At 38.8% G+C, this 20,041-nt stretch overlaps 4 protein-coding genes and 1 long non-coding RNA gene across 6 annotated transcripts; 2 read left to right on the forward strand and 3 right to left on the reverse strand.

The window, feature by feature from the left end:
• The first annotated feature begins 139 nt into the window (after positions 1–139).
• Positions 140–13,045, forward strand: Mnd (L-type amino acid transporter minidiscs). Its single transcript, XM_077405740.1, has 9 exons — positions 140–792; positions 1,721–3,176; positions 6,728–6,946; positions 7,444–7,714; positions 8,091–8,214; positions 8,713–8,913; positions 10,313–10,462; positions 10,570–10,747; positions 10,897–13,045. Exons 2-9 carry the CDS (start codon positions 2,906–2,908, stop codon positions 10,956–10,958), a joined length of 1,476 nt encoding a protein of 491 aa, XP_077261866.1. The 5' UTR covers positions 140–792; positions 1,721–2,905; the 3' UTR covers positions 10,959–13,045.
• LOC143897318 (ubiquitin-conjugating enzyme E2Q-like protein 1) lies at positions 12,414–16,421 on the reverse strand. Of its 2 annotated transcripts, none has more exons than XM_077405907.1 (4): positions 15,941–16,421; positions 14,836–15,113; positions 14,249–14,662; positions 12,414–14,013 (listed from the first exon to the last, which is right to left on the reverse strand). In XM_077405907.1, the coding sequence occupies exons 2-4, from the start codon at positions 15,070–15,072 to the stop codon at positions 13,885–13,887; spliced, it is 780 nt and encodes a 259-aa protein (XP_077262033.1). In that variant the 5' UTR covers positions 15,073–15,113; positions 15,941–16,421; the 3' UTR covers positions 12,414–13,884. The 2 variants fall into 2 exon arrangements, with proteins under 2 accessions (XP_077262033.1, XP_077262040.1); XM_077405914.1 differs by having other exon boundaries at positions 13,838–14,013; positions 16,013–16,421.
• Positions 13,928–14,419, forward strand: LOC143897367 (uncharacterized). Its single transcript, XR_013256905.1, has 2 exons — positions 13,928–14,065; positions 14,228–14,419. It is a non-coding gene; the product is annotated as an uncharacterized LOC143897367 (long non-coding RNA).
• Positions 16,422–16,557: 136 nt separating the features above from the next.
• Positions 16,558–17,988, reverse strand: LOC143897300 (transmembrane protein 231-like). Its single transcript, XM_077405860.1, has 5 exons — positions 17,850–17,988; positions 17,600–17,763; positions 17,185–17,307; positions 16,919–17,126; positions 16,558–16,842 (listed from the first exon to the last, which is right to left on the reverse strand). The coding sequence occupies exons 1-5, from the start codon at positions 17,986–17,988 to the stop codon at positions 16,580–16,582; spliced, it is 897 nt and encodes a 298-aa protein (XP_077261986.1). The 3' UTR covers positions 16,558–16,579.
• On the reverse strand, positions 17,984–19,997 carry LOC143897284 (uncharacterized). The gene is made up of 3 exons (XM_077405818.1): positions 19,482–19,997; positions 18,539–19,157; positions 17,984–18,119 (listed from the first exon to the last, which is right to left on the reverse strand). Exons 1-3 carry the CDS (start codon positions 19,859–19,861, stop codon positions 18,084–18,086), a joined length of 1,035 nt encoding a protein of 344 aa, XP_077261944.1. The 5' UTR covers positions 19,862–19,997; the 3' UTR covers positions 17,984–18,083.
• Positions 19,998–20,041: the final 44 nt, after the last annotated feature.

Consider the following 20,041-nt stretch of genomic DNA (forward strand, 5'->3'; position numbering starts at 1 on the left):
CCGCGTGGTGCTTGCGGCGACGTTCACGGCGTTTCGTATCGAATCGCGCCAATGCCGAGGGGGTGATGCGCGCTCCCGGCGAGCGAGAGGGCTCGCTCGGACGCACGGGAGACGGGAGACGCGTGTACTTTAGTACACCGCCAGCCTCCCGGTATCTCGCGTGCGCGCGCGCGCGCGCACATCACCCCGATCCCGCTTTCTCACGGGGAAACAAAATGATCCTTCGTTCGCGGCGGCACGTGTCGCGACGACTCGCGAACGCGGCGTGAAGATTGCCGCGAGACGCTGCGCGCCGAGACGCCCCGGTCCTCACGTGACTCGCGCCCGCGGGATCGCCGCGCGATCGGCACACCGATCGAAACGCGATTCGATCATTGTTGCGCGGGGTTGCAAGGGCGGCAGAGAATTCTCGTGGGTGAACGTTCACGACGAAAAAGTACAGCGTTGCGCTATTTGCCAGTGCGTAAGGGCCGATATTTCATGTGTCGTATACGACAATTAAGCTTCGCCAGGCGTACTAATTGGCTGTAAAGATATAGAGGATTTCTTAGAAACTCGAGAACTTCTCTAATTAACATGCTTAAAAAATTTGCCGTACGACCCACGAAGTCGAAGTATCAGCCTAATTTTGCAAAATACAATAGATTGAAAGATGAAACGTGACGGAAATTTGACCGCCGCGCGAATCCACCCCGTAGGTACTCTGCAGACTCTGCAGTAATGCAATACCGGTCATTTCGGGGTCTGTAAACTGCAGGATTCTCGATTTGTGGAGAAATTAATTGGAAAAATGTATGTACGATATAAAATACTTATTCATCGAAAAAGAAAAAAAAACGCCAAGACCGCGTTGTTATTGTTAAATTTTTAATCGGCACTTGGACACTTTTCTATCGATTCGAGGAACGAAATCGAGCCAAATTTTTCGTAGTCTCGCAGCTCGAATTTTTTTCAAATTTCTATCGCGTATGTAACATTTTCGCGAACGATAAACATTTTCGCAAAGATAATAAGTCTAATTCCCAGATAGCACGTATATGTCTACAAAACGTATTAAAAACATCTTTGAGACCTCTTGTAATGATCTTTGTGATCTTTATAGAGATCTTAATGATTAATAAATGTACATTAGACTTGTTAATAAGCCTAATGTATAATGGACTTATATATTATCTTATTATGTTCATATATGATAATAAGTCTATCGATTAACATTATGAAATCGTCGACTTTTCTGGATGGGCTCTTGACTCGACGAGCAGTCTCGCGTGACAGAATTGCCGCGAGTGACACGAACGCAGTCATCGATAGGTCTGTTGTTTACGTTTATAGCTGCACTATGTCAATCTTTTTGCACATGGGATGTAATTAAACGTTGGAGAGGGAAAGAGGGAGGATGAAAAGTGGAAAACGTTTAGTTACGAAGAGCAAACATTATATACCCATTGTACTAATGCATTTTATCGATATATATGTCATCGTCGAGCCTGAGGGGCTGCCGGCTGATGCGACATCCTCTCTTTATGTCAAAATTTTCATCGCTCCCTTATCACCTGTTTTTAAAATATGAAATATTGCCTGTTTTATGTGAGATATTAATTATCGCCCCTCTTGTGTAAAATGTAAATTATATCACCTGTTTTATGTGAAATGATAAATGTCGCCTTTCTTTCACATCGTAAATACACATCGGAAAGATACATTATCTTTTTCACATCAGGTGTGCGAGTCCCGTTTGGCGGTTCATGATGCAACACGGATCGAGACACCCGTAAGACACATAGAACCTGAGGTGAGGGGGCAGTGGCGCAGAAACGGTGGGCACTCGCTCATGAAATTGGAAGAAAAAAGTTGCTTGCGTTGTACATAGCGTATCTTGGAATGTCGAAGTTTTATTATGGAGAAACTGCGGAACAGCGCTTGTACGTGGTTCGTGCCGTTTTTACCTAAGTGAACATTATATACGCTGAACGTATATACATTTCTTAAAGCGACGGCACAAAACCGTGCATGGTGTGTGAATACGACGAGAAACCACGTTCGCGTCAGGAAACGTCGAATTTCAGTGCGATCATCAGTTTTTCGACGTTACTTCGAGATTGTTCATCGTTCTTTTAGCGAAAGGCGGAAGAAGACCGTGGAATGTCGACGTAGCAAAAAAATTCGCCGGTGGATCTTTATTTATTTCCGTCGCGCGCGCGGTCTTGATTTTTCATCGTATACTTTCAGGGGAACGCGAGGGGAGAGAAGGAAGGCCGGTGCCCCTCGAATTTCGGAGGCCCGCGTATGCCGCGGCGGTCGCGGTCGCGCTCCGACGAAAATTTTCGGAGCGCGCGTGTCCGCGCCAATGGGCGCGCGTGTTCGCGCGCGGGCGGCCGGGCGCCGCTAGCGTCGCCGGTCGCGTCAGTTCGATCGGCGAATCACGTCGTTGTCGAAGGGTAGGAGACGACGACGGTGGTGAGCGTAGCCGTGGCGAGCGCGAAGCCCGAAGCCGCGAAGCGAAATCGCGAGGCGAGCGGCAGTTCGGCAATCGCGGCCCGGCACGCAAGTCGCGCACATCCGTCGCGCGAGACGCTCCTTGCCACGTGGTTGATACGCGGCGTGAGGGCGCGCGCGCGTTTTTTATCTTTCTTTCTCTCGCTCTTTCCCCTGTTCTCCGTTTTTCTTCCGCCCTCTTATCTTCCACTTATCTCCCTCAATTTCCGCTTTTTATCCGCCTTGCCCACGTGCGTCGTCACCGCGTCGCGTCGCCACGCATTCGCGGTAATGCCCACGCGGCACGCCGCCGCCGCCGTCGCCAGAGTACACCGAGTCGTCGCGTGGAAACGTGCGTGACGTTCGAGTACGCGCGCTCGCGCGCGCGCGCGCGCGCCTGTTTCGTATTTTCAAAAAGGGCTCTATAAAGATGCCGGACAAGGTAGCGCCGGCGGAGAAGCCGGTCCTGCGGCCGGACGACGCCGCGAAAACCAAGAGCGACGGCGAGGGCGTCAAGCTAAAGAAGGAGCTGGGTCTGTGGAACGGCGTCGCGATCATCGTCGGCATCATCGTCGGCGCCGGTATCTTCGTGTCGCCCAAAGGCGTGCTCAGGAACAGCGGCAGCGTCGGCCAGGCGCTCATCGTTTGGATCTTCTCCGGGATCCTGTCCCTCATCGGGGCTCTATGTTACGCCGAGCTGGGTAAGCGGAATTTCGAAATGATGAAACTTTTTGGGACGGTTGCTTTTCTTCGCGAGCTCCTCATTCATTCAAATCGACGCGCTCGGCAAAAGGGGGAAAAGAACCGGTTCGATGCTCCCATTGTCCGACGTAAGATTGTATCCCGCGAAAATAAATGTGTAGAGTATAATCAATACCCTATATACCCCAAGAAAGAAAAATATATTATACCTTTAACATTTCACACTATTGCAAAGAAAAAAAAATATATGTGATATAGCAATTTACAACATATACACACATGTTTTGCTGTTACAACAAAAAAGAACTGTGAACGTTTTTAAAAATAATTATGTCGTTAATATGTCATTAATGCTGTAGAATGTAAATTTGAAAAATAGTAATTATAAAAATTTGATGGCTTTTTTAGAAATATAATATACCGCTCCGCTATACATCGTAAATTTATGTATTAACATATACGTATGTCGTTTTACGTATATCTTTCGATATATACATGTATCTTTTTCATGTATATGGGAAAAAATAAAGTGCATTTAAATAAGTACGAGGTAGAGTAACACAATTTTCTCTCAAATCAGTTTTACATGAAAAGTACAGTATGTAATGTGAATAAATAACGACAATTTTTCACATAAAAAATTGTCTAAAATTGCTTAAAAAATCAATATATTAAAAAATTCTTTACTTTTATATATAAATATAATATTTATAAATTGGAATATTTTTCCAAACTCGATCCATGTTTAAGATTCGAGATAGTTGTACTTGTTCTCAAGAGGCAAATACGTATATACTCTTTTATTTACCTTATATTCTATTTGTTTGATACATGATTTTATCGTTCCTATACTAACGTTTATGCGAGCGTTACTTCTGTAGTAACTTACGATAATTTACTCCGCGGTTTAAACGAGTGAATTATCGTAAATTACTACAGAAGTAACGCTCGCGTAAACGTAGTACTAGTCAACGATACTATTTCGATTATAAGATATACGACAGCGATACTGTTTTGTATGCGCACGTGATATATATTGCTATGTATAACTGTGTATGTTGATATTTACATTCTCGTGCGACATCTCTGTGACTAAAATTTCGCCGACAATATGACTTAAGAAAAGTCCGCGAATGCGAATACGTATTTCACATGAGCTGTTTTTTAATAAGAGAGGAAAAATGGAGTAAATAATCGTCTTTGGTAAGACATAACTAATATCATTCTTGAACCACAAAAATTTAGTTTTGCGAAATTATGACCTGAAATTTTACGATAAATATAAAAAGTGAGAAAAAGTTCTAATTATTTTCAAATAGCGAGATATATTTACTCAATAATTATAAATTTTATTCAGAATATAATATAATTTATCGATATAATTAATAATTTTTTTGTACTTTGTCGAAATATTCTTGCGACAATAAATTTCTAAATAAAAATTTCACGCGACCTGTTTTCGAATAAGAGACGAAAAAATTGAGTAGATAATGGTCTTTGATAAGATATAACTGAACATTTTTTAACTACAAACATTTCGTTTTGCGAAGTCATAATAGCCTGAAATTTTACAATAAATATAAGAAGAGAGAAAAAGTTTTAATTGTTTTCAAATGACGAGATATATTTACCTGATAATTATATAAATCATATTAAAAACTGAATATAAATTAATAATTTTTGTACTTTGCCGAAATATTCTCGCGACAATGAAGAACCTCTAAATGAAAATTAACATGAAAAACATGACATATATTTTGTTAAATTATTTTATCGATAATTCTTAATCTAAATCCGTACCGTCCAGCGCAAAAAGTTTGATTCCTGTTCTATCTAAACTAAAGGAAGATAAAATTTATCAAGATCGACGTTTAATTTTGTAACGAGTAAGTTTGCCGCAAATTTTGCAATTTTTCGTTATCTTGTTTTTATCTACTGATAAAGAATATCGTACATTTCTTATATACTAATTGTAAGTTTAAAAATAGTTATTGAGAGAGAGAGAGAGAGAGAGAGAGAGAGAGAGAGAGAGAGAGAGAGAGAGAGAGAGAGAGAGAGAGAGTTTGGTCATATATTGTGACGCATTCACCGCTTTGTTTCCTGTAATGATACATGTTATATTTACTGTTATATTCTTAATAATATAAGTATTAATTCATAGCTCTCGACCCGCGAAACATCCACGTATTACTGTTTTTCGCGCCTGAACTTAAATCCGCGATCTTACGTTAAGAGCGACACAATGATGCGTAACAATAGTCCTGATATCGGTTATAAGAGCGAACTGTCGCGTTGCAAAAGACAAATTGATCAAATAACGACGTACTTTAATCATCGACAACATAACGAATGTCTATAAGAAAAATGCTTACTTTGCACTATTGATACTCTGTTTTCGACACAGCCTATTTTTAGTGCTGATATTTTATCTCCGATATCAGAGCTAGATATCGCTCACTGCATGTTTGTGCAATTGCAGACGTTCTCACGGTGCTCTCAAAATTAAAAAAAGAATATTGAAGCTGACATAGTGCATTAGCCAGAACATTCGCAACTATATAATAAATTGAATAAATTCCATAAAAGTCAAGACTAAATCGATTCTTGATCAAGCAACGTACAAGTTAAGAGAGAACTTGGGAGAGAACAGAAAAAAAAGAGAAAAGTGTAAAAAATATATGAAAAAATGAAAAAACCAGATGGACCGCAAAATTTGGGCGGATCCGATGATAAGCGAGAGAGCCTTAGATATCGCAAAACTGCGGAATGGAACGGGCATACGATAAAGCGCATTGTATATCATTGCAGGGATGATTTGTGAGGGAACAAAGTCGATTCGCGCGCGTGATGCAGATTACGTGTTGGAAATCGACGAATACAATAACGCAGCTGGGCACACGTTATACCCGACTTGATCCCTGACCTGATGATAATTAAACAATGTTACGCGCGTTATTGCATGATCGACTATCGATGACGGATAATAGCGGTAATATTTTCTGTCCGAGTGATCTCTGACACGTCGAGATTTTTCCGCGGCTTTAAAAATAAAAATCAATTGAATTGGACATCTCTCCGCTCATTCGAGTTGATTAATGAAATTTTATATAAGCTCTAGTACACACGTAATGTATGGATAATCATACAAGACATAATAACGTAAAGCATATGATTGCATTATCTTTTTCCTTAGGTTTTAGCCTTTTTTTATGTTAATTTATTTTGTTAAATTTATTTTTATGTTAATTTATTTTATCAGTTTATTTTTAGCAACTTATTTCTTTGTCAATTTATTTTTATTTTATTTTTTATTTTTCATTTTTTCCTATATCTTTCTTTCATGCACATCTTAATTATCTGCCTTAATCCCACTCAGTTTTAATCACTTTTCAATCTGGATTACTCTTTAAGCGAGATATAATTTGTCAACTGAAATAATTTCTATCAGATTTTATCAAATTTTCTATTATTTTCTTTTATTTCTAATAGGAATAAGTCGGCTAAATTAATAAAAAGATAAGATGAGATCCATCTTTTTGCATCCATGCAGGTACGATGATCCCCAAATCCGGTGGCGATTACGCGTACATCAGCGACGCCTTCGGACCTTTGCCAGCATTCCTTTACCTCTGGGTGGCGTTGTTCATCCTGGTACCAACGGGGAACGCGATCACGGCACTCACGTTCGCACAATACATATTGCAGCCCGTATGGCCCGGATGCGAGCCGCCATATGCAGCGGTGCGACTACTTGCTGCCGTGATTACATGTAAGATGAATACATGTTTTTCATTTTATTTATATAGTCTATAGTAAAATATATAGAAATACATGATGTGATCTAATAAAGTAGCCTTCGGATAACTTTTATAAAAAGCTTTCAGTTATAATTATGTCTTTTAATATAATATTGATTGCATTAAATTTCTGTCAGCTTTTCTTTCTATTCAACTAATTGATATCTCTCTCTCAGAAAGTGCAGACGATTTCGCATCAATGGCTGTAAACAATTGCGCGATACCTGTGTAAATGTTTGTTGAACTGGCTAAAAGTATCGTGACGCACGTATGCAATGAAATTTTACGATCGCAAGAAAGATTCGCGCGAAAACACGATGCAAATGTATGCGACTTTTAAATATAGCCCGGACAAACGTTATTCATATACTCTCATCAGATTGTTTTCACACACGCGGTTGCGACGTGTGCGAATGCGCAGCGAATAACAGCATATGTATGGCAATTTCACCGTTGTTCGCGTTCGCAGGTCTGTTGACCGCCATCAACTGCTACAATGTCAAATGGGCAACCAGAGTGCAGGACATCTTCACCGGCACCAAGATCTTTGCTCTGATAATTATCATGGTCGCCGGTTTCTGGTGGCTCTGCATGGGCCATACGGAGAACTTTCAATATCCGATGGCTGGCACCAACACCCAACCCGGTTACATTGCTTTGGCAGTTTATTCCGGACTGTTCTCCTACTCGGGGTGGAATTACCTCAACTTTGTAACGGAGGAACTCCAAGAACCCTACAAGTAATTTTCGTGAATGTGTTGGAATTAATCTCTCCCTGACCACTTTGCCGCGTCTCTATCGCGATTCTTTTAATTTTGCAGCAAGAGAACAGGGTAATACCGGTCAGATCATATCGAGCATTTTCTTATTTTCGGCGGAAAATAATACGTTGCGTTATTATTAATTTATATAAAATTAATGATATTTTAATAACATTTTAATATAATTAAAATTTATTTATTATTTATTTGTAGAACTTTGTCTTATATTTTATTAGAAATAAATGTTTTTATTTTATCGAAGCGTCTTGATATCTACGAAGACGATAACGTAAAATTGTTAACAGAGACTTGTGGAAACTTTCATAATGATCGTTGTTTTTAATCACTTTCGCAGGAATCTTCCAAGGGCGATTTGTATATCATTGCCGCTTGTGACAGTGATTTATGTTTTCGCGAACGTCGCCTACTTCGTCGTACTCACGCAGGATGAAATACTCGCGTCGAATGCCGTCGCTGTTGTAAGTATACGCTTTTCTACGTTGTTAATAACGATTGTAGACACGTGAGGTATCGATCCACGATTGATTCGTTGCCAAGTGATTGCGCTCGCACTCGCAGAATATTTTATCGTCAAAAGAGAGTAATACAGATTCTAATGTATAAAGATAACACAAATCTTGAAAAGTAAATTTTAGAAACTTTAGAAAAGAAAAAAAAATTATAACAACTTCAGTTCACGCAATTTCCTCGTGTTAAGTTGATCATAGGAACATTATATATTGAGCAATAAATAGAGGCGAGTGCGCCGAGCATGGTTTCTTGCACGTGCGTTACTGGTTTTCATCGAAGCAAGAAATGCGGTAAAAATCAATAAATTATACGGTATCGCGAGAAGTGAAGTCGATCCGATACACTCTATCTGATACAGAAAAAAATGATGCAGTCTTGTAGTCCGCTATGATCAAGATGCTGTCCCACTTTCGATAGCCTAGTATTAATCGGAATTTCCTTTCTAGACCTTTGGCGACAAGCTGTTGGGCGTTATGTCGTGGATCATGCCGTTCTTCGTGGCATGCTCGACTTTCGGAGCATTGAACGGCGCGATCTTCGCATCGGCCAGGTTGTTCTTCGTCGGCGCCCGAAACGGACACCTCCCTACTGCCATTGCCCTCATTAATGTCCGCAACTTGACGCCGATGCCATCCCTCATTTTCCTCGTAAGTATCACATTTTCGTGAAATTGCAAAAAGAAAAAGGTTAATAAAAAGGAATTTACTTTATAGAATTTATTTTATAGAATTAATTCTATAGATTAGGTCATGACATTTCAATAATGAACGTATTTGTTTTGCATATCATTCTGATCATCACTGATAATTTCTTATAAATTATTTCTTTAGTATGTTATCATCAAGTGTGTAGAAGATCGTGTATGTTTGTACTGTATGTTTGTACTGTATACATTCGTCTGGCGATAACGGAAATGGGATGTGACAATGATTCACGTAGATAAATGATAGACACTTCATTAATTGGCAAGATTGAGTTGCAACGTTATTAGATTTATCGTGAGATTTGTTTGTCCGAGTTCGAATTGATACATTTGTACATTTATGCAATGATATCAAATCCGAATATTTCAACTATATTACAAAAAAATTATGCTTATACAATTTTCGGCTGCAATTATCCATCTCTTCGAAAGTTTTTAGGACTCTTTAATAAGAATATTAAAAGAAAAGATCATACGTTTTGCAGCTAACTTAGACATGTTGCCTCAAAGAAAATTCCTCTAAAGCAAATATTCAAAGAAGGCGATCGGTGCATTTTGCGCGCCTTACTAAACTCGACGTCAAAGTAATCTGCGCTTCGCGTGCGATAATTCGGCCCATCCAATTGTCGGGAATAGAATTAATTGACGTATATAAATTGGGCCCCGGGAAATTACATTAAAGCTGGTGTCTTAATGAAATAAACGAATCCAGCCGGATCAGAGCGACACACGCAGAGCGGCATGCTACTATGCAGCTTGACATCTGGATTTGCGGTTCGTTAATTAAACGCGGTAAATTGATCCTTTCACGTCGCTCTCTGGCCCCGTGTCTCTTTGACGATCGGTAGCGGAAGTCTGCTCGCGATCTCCATTCGTTTCTGTGAACGAATCAAAAGGATCGACCGCGTTAACTCTGTTCAAAGTCATGTCACGCCGTCACGAGTTATGCAAACTATTCGATTTCTAGTAAAAATATATTATATGAAATTTAATTAATTAAGAGATTATAATTAATTCTGAGATGTTGCTCATCTTTTTAATATTTTAGCAACAGCTTTTGAGATACAAGAGATTCAGATAATCTATAAGATCTCCACGTAGATTCCATTTTTCAAAATCTACTTTACTTAATTAAAAAAAAGATTCGATTTTCTTTTTTCTTTTAAATGAAATATTAATTTTAGATTTTGTCGCAAAATTATTTAGAATCACGTGTTAAAGCGTTTTAATTGTCGCGATTCGCGATGAGTTCTAAAAGCGCCGATATACGCACGCGGAGCAATTTTTCTATTCTTGTAGTCGGACTCCAATTCCGAGCGTTAAACTATAATTTCCGTTTCTAGTGCATTATCACCCTGGTACTCCTCATCATAGAGGATGTCTACGTACTAATAAATTATGTCAGCTTCGTTGAGGCTCTATTTACCACACTCTCCGTGTCTGGTCTGTTGTGGTTACGCTACAAAAAGCCCGATCTCCACCGTCCGATAAAGGTATGCGCGATTTTGCCATTTAATTTTTTGAAATTATCTAAGCGTCTTCTACCTTTTTATTTGATTGCAAGTGAAGTCTCATATTTTTGGCATATTTTATCCTTCAGGTTTCTATAATTTTGCCAATCATCTTCTTCATAATCTGCGCATTCTTGGTCACCCTCCCGTGCTACGTCTCGCCGTGGGAAGTAGGCGTAGGCATAATCATAATCCTGTCTGGCATTCCCGTGTACTGTATCTTCATCGATTGGAAATCGAAACCCGCCTGGCTCATCAATGGATCCCGTAAGTTATACGCGAGCTTTGGAAGCTTCTTAAAACCTGCTGCACATAGTCATTCGCGTTTATGAAACGTACTGTTATTATATATATTATGTACTATTTATATATACTATATGTCATTACATTTATATGTCATTACATTTTTTGTGCAGATAATTTGAATATGGCGTGTGCGAAACTATTCATGTGCGTGCAAGAAGACAAGACGGAGTGAGTGCGCGAAACTCGCGGTAATTATTACGAAAAAATCCATAATGTGACACCCGAATTTAAGAGTGCATTTCGCACGCATCGTACTTTTTCTTAGGTAGGTGGAAAGTTGTGAATAGATAAAACGCCGACCATTATCATCTATTGGACGGCCGCATGATTGCACAAGTATTATAATGATAATGCGTGAGCGAGCGATACAGCGAGTACTATCGTCGTTCGTAATTTTTATATTCTATTCTATATATATGATATATATATATATATATATATATATATATATATATATTTGCGGAAATAATTTTTATACATATATATTCATGATTATTTATTGTTTAACAAGTGCCTGTACGCGCCATTGCTATGGTTTATTAGCGTGTAAATTATATTCAAGTGCCAATTTTTGACACTGCCCGGCGTATTCGAAATGTATGTTTCAAAGATACATTTAGGATAAATATTTTTTAATTACGTAATCCGTATACACACATATATGCCACATTTTCATGTTGGATTACACAGGCATAATATAAAATAATAGAGCAATATTTATGAAGGCATAATCTAGCAATTAAATAACGATATTGTTAAATAACGAATCGATATAATTTCGAGACCAATTTTTTAAGACTTTTATGTCAATTATAGCGTTTTATTTATTCGCATTTATGGGGACTGTTATCTAATCATTTAAATCTGAATTCAGTGACTATACTGATTTCGATTCCCGAATTGTATATATAATGGAATAATGTAAAGAGAGAGTTTGTATACATTGCACGTAAATATAGTCCCGATTAAAAGTTTACAAGGGATACATAAAGAACTCTGCTTTGATTATTAATTGTACGTACAACGTTATGTGATTTTGATAATCATTGATGAATTAGTTAGTTTAAAAATTTCCTTTCCCAACGAAAAAAAAGAGATCCTAAGGAAGTGGATCTTTTCTTACTTTCAATTACCTAAGGAATGTATGTAGATCTTCTATTTTAAATGAATTAATCATTTGTACGATATTGATTAATCATTCACACGTTTACAGTTCATTGATCCCGAAAATTAAATATCATGAATGAAAAAGCATTTAAAAAGCGTTTATAAAGCGTTTGAAAAAAGAACGGAATGTTTATATAACTGTATGGAGAACCTTATTATCTCTCGAAATGTGCGAATGACATTCACGCTTTCAAGTATGGACTGTGAATGCGTCAAATATCATTAAATGATATTTGTATTCTAATCAGATAACTGCACAAGTAGGGGGTCATTGTAGAATTGCATTCGAGAATGATTGATCATGTGCCTTACACACGAGCAAGCAGATTTACATATTTTGTGAAACAGAATAGGGTATTTTGTACAAAACGCACAATAACTAAGTTGTACTAATGGCAAATTGTGAATAAGAACAGATACGTATGTACACCTTAAAGGAACTTATAGAGACAAATAACAATCTTTGAATAGCAACTTTATTCCAACAGATTTGATAAAACAGCATTGTAAATCGCTTTTTTAAGTATAACTTGCAATTAGTTTATAAGCTGTTAACGGAGATAGGAAAGAGCACTCTTTCGTGCAGTACATTTTCATTCCTAAATACCTAAACGTAGAATGTGATGTGTGGTGGAAAAAATTAAACTAACTTTACTATGGCAAATAGGCCAAAAGTACTGTTAATATGCGCCGAAATAAGACTAATAACGGTTTCTCACGTATTTGTAAATATTTTATTTATATGTAATCTTTATCTCTCATCTTTATTTTGGAAAATCTTGTACAGATATTACTTCTCGGCGCCATATTAAAGTCAACCATTTGAATAATTATTTGGGTCTTTTATTAATCTAGATACGCTTCGTGATACGTTTCATTCATGATGAGCTGTAGAGTCTACAGTCGCGCGAACCTTCGCGATAAAATGTTAATCTGAAGTTTTGCAAAGTTTTGCAAATAGACGTTAATATTTCGAACTTGTATTTATTTGGCACATACAAGTATATGTCCAATATAACGACTGTACAAACACTTCTACGAATAATTGGTTGAGAAACATATAGAAAATCGTTTATACATGATAGTAGATTTTTGAGTCTTGAAAAAAATAAGCTATCGTAGAAGCTCATATAATCATGACTTCAGTTTCGGCGGAAGAATTTGGACACAAATATCTTTTCTTTAAAGATATTGATATAAACTAAAACTTTACAAAGCGAAAAAACAAGCCATACTATTTAGTCATATTTTCGTTGTTCGTATTTACATATGCCATCAGTTCTTAAATTATTTAACAGCAACAGTTCAGTACACATTATTGAGCAATTTGTTATCTTCATTCATTTAGTGAAGTTAATGAAATAGATTACTTTGTTATGAGCTTCCGATATTCAACGGGTAAATCTTATGCAAACTTTTACCGAAATTTAACGCGAATAAGGATAACATTGCAACGATTCCATATTTATCTTAATAACTAATTTGGCATAATTATATAGAACTTGTGTAAGAACTTATAAGAAAACTTCGAGATCTTTAAGAAATGTCCTTTTGACGTTCAGGAGGTTTTTAAAAACGTCTTTGGTATAAATATGATCAAAATTAATACTTTTGTATCTCCGCGCGGTACTCGTTTCTCTTCGCACTGCACAAAGAGGACAGGTTATTAAATAAAAAATAGAAAGTTTGTATAAAGATCTTGAAATTCTCTTTTTTATAGATTCCTACGCATTTTTATTACAAAAATTAAAAAATGACTAAAAAAAACTTCCCCGCGCGCTTTTTATTTACCTGATAAGCTCGGTGCTCTTCTTGGCTACATCTGCTTGTGCATTCTTCTTGCGACAATTGGGCAACAAAATTACACTTTGGTTTTCCTAACGCAGGTCAAGTAAATCTCTTCCGGCTTTCTACGATGAAATATTCTGCGGTCAGCCTTCAGCAAGCGGCGGAGTCACCCAGCCGTATTTTTCATGTGTCCTCACCAGGTTTTTGAATGTCTCTTCGGCCAATTGCCGATTGTATTCCTTGTTCGGCTTTGGTACCCTCGCCACTTGTGCCTGCCAAAATCAAAACTCACATAAATCTGAGAAATTGGTAAATATAAATACGGTTAGTAACTAATTTTTTCCTAATTTAATCTTTATTTTCTTTAATCACAAACAATAAGATAAAACTGATTTTTTTTAAATTAATTGAAAGATTATTCTATATTGGACTAACATTCTCCGTGTCTAATATTGTGCGATTGAAGGAATTAGTTATTTGATGCAGATCAAAACACGCAATGCTTACCTGTCCCTTTACAACACTGGCCGCAAACTGCATAATCATCGACTCGACGCTATACGCGCAGCACCATCCTCTCGGTGTGAGAAGCTCCATGCAAATAGCACCGCCATGCATCACGAAGCCCTGATCGATCCTCGGCGAGATTACTCTCATAAAGGGCGGCGCAAACGGGAACTCCTTTGGAAAAATCACGTGCAACAATATGTGAGGTATCTTCAGTTCGCGCATATCGGCCGCCAGCTTGCTGTCCGGATCGATCTTGTGCAATCGAACAAACCACTCGAAAACATTGTCATTTACGAGTTCCACGGTGAAGGCAGAGTCGCCACGCTGTGCTCTTTGGATCCTGTTAAACTCCTTCATTAGCCGACGTAAACCGATGTCCTTGTCGCAGGCGGCTTTGCACTCGTTGTTGTCCTGCACGAGTAAAGCTGGTTTAAAATTCTCAGGATATCCCAAGTATAACTACAAAACTATAGATAAAGAAGCTATTTTATCGTGCTTGTCCATTAAAGAAAAACAATGATTAGATCTTGTAATTTTTTTTTTTTTTTTTTTTTTTTACTGAACTAATTGAGAACTCCATGCACCTTTGCGGATTTCTTCGCCTTGAAGAAACAACTACGATCGGCATGAGTGGAATCCGGATTTTCCAGTATCGGTCCGTCCACTGGAATGACGGCATCTGGACGGTGATGGCGATTTAGAAGTCTCCTCGATGGCGAATTAGTCGAGCTGCTGGCTACCTCCGGTTCGGCTATCTTATCGGAAGATCGGAAGAGCTTCCGGATGGCGGCCACCACTTTCTCCTTGGATTTCGTGGACATGGTGAAAGTACCGTGTCGCTACTTTACTGGGTCTCGCAACTCTGCGTTCAACACATTTTTATTTGTGAGAGACACTTCCAAGACTATATCACGCATAAGATTATAATGGTTTAATTCACGGTCTTACACACCGTAAGACCGTGGTTTAATTTATCAAGTAATACTCTCGGCTAAGAAAAAGAATTAAATGAATATTGCAAAGGAAAGAAAAACGCATTTGTAGGAAAGATTTTTAATAAAGTGTGAATTATTTGGGTTGTAATGAGAGAAATCAACGTAAATAAAAAAATATTTACTTTCATAGGAAAAAATAAAATTTATTAATGTATTGTATCATACGTATCATAAAGTAACTCCCTCAATTCATTAATTATATCAACTCTAGGCCTTATTCCGATTAATTTTCCTGTCAAATCAAATGCGTACTGCTGTAAACATCGTCAATCAAATCATACATAACAACACATTTTCAGAAAGTGATATTTTCGTCTAAATTTCTTATATCTTAAAGATACATTACAAACTTTCGATAACAATTTATTCCACTGGATTTTAATTTTTCGAAGTATTTTTGTGAAAACATTTATAATATATCTTCGATTTTTCGTAGAACTTTACAATGTCCTAGCTGATCTCTCAGCAATTGATTGGGAAATTCTTATCCGTCGTGTCAACTCCTGTCAGTCAGTCACCCTTAAGTTATCAAATTATTTATTTTCATAAGAAAATCCATCGACGATGTCAGAATGTTTTAAAGTCGCACGAGGGTGTGGAGTGTCGAAGCAGCCTCTCTTACGAAACGGTTTAGCTGCTCGGAACGAGCCGAATACTGCCGATTCACTGACTTGTAATCTAACATCTGACTCACCCATTCTATCATCGGTCCTGCAGTGTTTACGGCTGACAGATTGTCAGCGTGCGGCTATTGTGTACTACTTACGTAGGTACATGCGAGAACGGTGAAGATGCGAACGCCGAACATGGCGCAGTCTCCACCCTCGTCGAACCACCAATCGACATCAGCCACGAGAACGAGTGAAGGGATAGACCCCGACGTCAACGACGATACCGGCGCTACCGTCGTGAACGGCATATAGTCGGCTCCCTTTTATCGATCCAATTTGTATGACCGATAGCGTACCTGATAGCTGCAATAGCGCGCAACCGGCAAACGCTGCTTTTGTTCACCGATAAAGGCCGACTTCTCTGATAAATTTTATCAGAAGTTAAGAATGTTTATAAATATTTTCCGATTGTTTACAATACGGTCGTTTACGTTAAAACTTCGACATCCAATTGTTTTCAATAAACGGATTACTGTACTCCAAATTTTTACCAAAACAATATCTGCAAATGCGTCGAAGAATATTATATTATTACAATTGACTATAATAGGAACGGAACAATCCACGCGTAGCGCGAAAAATAAAAAGGAAATCTATGATCGTTTGTAGCGCGCAAGATGTAGGTTTTATTTACCGGATATAGATTTATTCTCCGTTTATTTTTATGTATTTGCCCACGGTCTTACAATATACGTGTTCAGGTATCTATTGGTGAATAGAAACACCAGAATATGCTTAGCCACATATGCGAACACGAGTAGACACGACAGATATTGCATCCACGCCCATTTCAATTCCTCCCACACGCTCGGCTGATAGTAAATAAAATTCTCCGCGTAGAACAACTCGCCAATGACGACCACCGCTTCGTCGTTAGAGAAGCCGGTTCTCCACGTTACCCGTTCGTTCGTGATTCTGGCAGAAACTATAAGAAAAAAATACGCCGTCAATAATCCCTTCGCGTATGACAATCGTTTGCCGAAAAATATGGGTACACATACACTTCCGGTTATAATTATGCAACAGCAATTCGGGTAGAGAATAATCAGCCAGCTCTATGCTGTGGTTGTACGTTTCGTAGAGGCCCTCGCTGCGCAAAAGTCCCTTCTGTCGTAGCTCCAGATCCCCGAAAAATCGAATCTCTTGAGCCTCCTGGGTTAACATCCGATCAAACACGCCGATAGATTCTATCGTCGCTTGGATGAGATGCTATAAAAAAAATCTGTTAAACAGGAAGCAAGCTTATGTATGAACGACGCAAATGTACCTTTAATTGAAAATTGAAGAATAGCAAGAGTCGTAGAGATTTCACTGGCTTATCCGTATAAAAATGAGCTTCAAATCTTAGCGAATCCTTTTGCCCATCTTTGTTTAAATCGGTCTCCCGTACCTGAATAAAAAAGTATAAGTGTAGAAATAACACAATTAAAAAAATAATATTTGATAATTAATAAATAATATAAGTAACCAATGGTGCTTTAATAAGTAAAAATTATATAATATTGCATACAATCTTGCATTAGAAACAGAAGGAAAGTCGGAATCAAAGGCTTGTATTTAGCATTAAATATAAGAGACGTAACTAAAGGCCGAATAAAATACGTTGACGTAAATGGTTCGCAAAAAGTTAATTTCTATATTTTTAGCACCGTTAATAAACAACCTTTATTCTAATAAACAACCTTGATTATTGGGCAGTGATCTTCGATATCGTTTTCCTTGTACGTCCTAAAAGTGGAACATACAATGGGCTCCTTAACAGAGTCGACTTCCGCGAGTAACAGGTATTTGTATATAAAATGCACATCAGGCATTTCCGCGTGCATTCGATTTTTTATCCAAATACCTGAAATTTAAAATATTAAGTATAAATTATCGTAAATTACTGCGCGTATCTGAAGTCCGTGATACGAAAGGCGAGTCGATTCTTACCTCCCGCATTGTAAATTATAAAAAGCGGCGTGATCAAGGATAACACGATGAACAGAAAGACAACAATCGAGGCGCAAGAATGTATTCTACTTTTGTACTTGTAAGTGACGGAATTTGAGAATATCTCGATCGCTGCCATTGTGATGCCACGTTCGTCGCCGCAGCAACGTCCACAGGTGCGAAAGCGTATAGACGCAGGTGGACGCAGCTGTCGTTGTACGTGGGGATACGTTCTCATCCATGTGTTTTTCCTTCCAGAGAAGGATACGGCTTGGGGGAAAAAAAGCATTTTGTTGTAAAAGTATCTCTTTGTTTTTTAATTGTTTGCATTTTAAAGTATTTATCGTTGTTACTTTGAAAATGATATGACCCAGTTACGTTCTTGTAATGAAACTAGAATCTTAAATGCAGATCTGACGATTTACGAAATTTACAAAGTTAGGGAATTATGAAAGTATTTGAGATTATATATTGGATATTAGAAAAGAAAGACAGTAATAAGTAAATAAATCTTAATGAATATTAGTAATTTAATAAATAAAATAATAAATAAATAAATTTATTAATTATAGTAAATAATAAACAAGTTAATATATAAATATTTTTCCTTCAGAAGAAAATGAATTAATACAATAATTTTCGGCGCAAAAGTATTCGTCGTATATCGTTTCTGAAAATTCGAGTCGCACCTTGGAAACATCATGCTCGAGAGTCGCGTTTGCACGCTGACGTCTGACGGTGATTCGCCACCTGACCGCTGTATTCGATTCCAAATCGCGATCTTTCGCATCCCCCGTTAGCTCTATAGACTTATCCTCCAGAGATTCTTCAATGTACGACAACGATTTGCCATCCACCCCGAGATCTCCGACGACACCCTTCGCGGGTTTCGCAAGATCGAGGGAACCTCTTCGTACTCGAAACGGCGACACTATGTACTTCCGGTTTCGTCCAGGGACAAATTTATCTCGCTCTTTCCTGGAGGACGCGTCTCGCGCTGCCTCGTCTCTTTCCGCGCGCGGCTCTCTTTCGCTTCCAAAGAGAGGATTAAAAGATCCACGATGAGCAGAGTCGTCCCAAGTTGGAACATCGTCCTGAACAGTTGCAGAGGATGTTGTCCAAGAGGTAACATCGGTTTTTGTACTGGACGTCACTTCAGAGATATCCTCCGCAAACAACCGTCTATTTCGGGAAAAATTTGGAGGATCCTCGAGCGGACGTTCAGATTCCCTCAAGTCTGGACGCAGATCGTTGAATTTACTCGGAATCCCGTCTCGCCAGCCTGAAGACTTCGCTCGACAATCCAGCCTAAAAACAATTTTAAAACTCAAATAAGTCAATTATTTAATATTTATTTTCAATCGCGTCAAAATTAAATGTTAATTAGAACTCATATAAACAGATATTTTTATATTTTCTTTCTTTCTTTTGTTAAACTCTTATCGTATACGTTATCGGTAAATAATGTTATTTGTACTGTTTCTAAACCCTTTTAAAGCCGAAAGACACAAAATAAATATCTACCTATCTAATCAGGACTCACATTTGCATAATTTAATAATCCAAACCATTTCCAATCTCATTTTAATAAATTGGATCACACAAATCAACTTATCTCGCGGATGGACTTGCCTTCTGTCGATCGAGTCTCGACGCTTGTTGTTCTTGTTCGCGAAGCGCAAGGTCTCGTTCGTCGCCGATCTTCTGTCCGTCCCGAGTCTCGTCGACGCTCCTCGCGTAGCGTTATCCGCGAGATCGGCCGGGATCGCGAAGAGGGCGAGCGGCACGCGTCTCACGACGAGCTTCTCGACGACATAGTCGCATTCATCGGGATCGTACTCGACAGTCCCGTCCGCGCGTGGTTCGCCACCGCGTCCGAGGCAGCAGAACAGCGCCTTCAACCTCGCCACTCTTCCGTTCGTTCTGCCACCGCGAGCCCTCCGGTTCTCTTGCTCCTCCTCCTCGTCGTCGCCGACATCGCCGACGGTGGAGTCCGCGGAGTCGTCAGACATTTTCAAATCCTTTGAAACACGTGCGGCAGGCAGGCAGGCGCGCGCCCGCGCGCGCGCGCGCTTTCGCGACGGCCGGCCATCGTGACATTTCGGCTTCGGCTTCGGCTAGTCTCACGGTCTCCATAAGAGAGCTGCACTGTTCTACACTTTCTGCACTTAAAGTGAAATGGCGCACAATAT

This window comes from Temnothorax americanus, unplaced genomic scaffold (assembly GCF_048541705.1).
Source record: "Temnothorax americanus isolate GAGA-0224 unplaced genomic scaffold, ASM4854170v1 Scaffold1, whole genome shotgun sequence".
Lineage (NCBI taxonomy): Eukaryota > Metazoa > Arthropoda > Insecta > Hymenoptera > Formicidae > Temnothorax > Temnothorax americanus.

Bases quoted from the DNA above. Each gene is read 5' to 3' on its own strand.
- Mnd (XM_077405740.1), top strand. From the start codon at position 2,906: ATGCCGGACAAGGTAGCGCCGGCGGAGAAGCCGGTCCTGCGGCCGGAC. The intron at 3,177-6,727 runs GTAAGCGGAATT...GCATCCATGCAG, and splicing joins TCTATGTTACGCCGAGCTGG to GTACGATGATCCCCAAATCC. The intron at 6,947-7,443 runs GTAAGATGAATA...TCGCGTTCGCAG, and splicing joins ACTTGCTGCCGTGATTACAT to GTCTGTTGACCGCCATCAAC.
- LOC143897318 (XM_077405907.1), bottom strand. From the start codon at position 15,072: ATGTCCACGAAATCCAAGGAGAAAGTGGTGGCCGCCATCCGGAAGCTC. The intron at 14,663-14,835 runs GTGCATGGAGTT...TTACTCGTGCAG, and splicing joins AGGCGAAGAAATCCGCAAAG to GACAACAACGAGTGCAAAGC. The intron at 14,014-14,248 runs GTAAGCATTGCG...TGATTTTGGCAG, and splicing joins CCAGTGTTGTAAAGGGACAG to GCACAAGTGGCGAGGGTACC.
- LOC143897300 (XM_077405860.1), bottom strand. From the start codon at position 17,988: ATGGCAGCGATCGAGATATTCTCAAATTCCGTCACTTACAAGTACAAA. The intron at 17,764-17,849 runs GTAAGAATCGAC...TTTAAATTTCAG, and splicing joins TATAATTTACAATGCGGGAG to GTATTTGGATAAAAAATCGA. The intron at 17,308-17,599 runs GTTGTTTATTAG...TTTTTTATTCAG, and splicing joins ATCACTGCCCAATAATCAAG to GTACGGGAGACCGATTTAAA.
- LOC143897284 (XM_077405818.1), bottom strand. From the start codon at position 19,861: ATGTCTGACGACTCCGCGGACTCCACCGTCGGCGATGTCGGCGACGAC. The intron at 19,158-19,481 runs GCAAGTCCATCC...AATTGTTTTTAG, and splicing joins CGAGACTCGATCGACAGAAG to GCTGGATTGTCGAGCGAAGT. The intron at 18,120-18,538 runs GTGCGACTCGAA...TTTTCCCCCAAG, and splicing joins TCGAGCATGATGTTTCCAAG to CCGTATCCTTCTCTGGAAGG.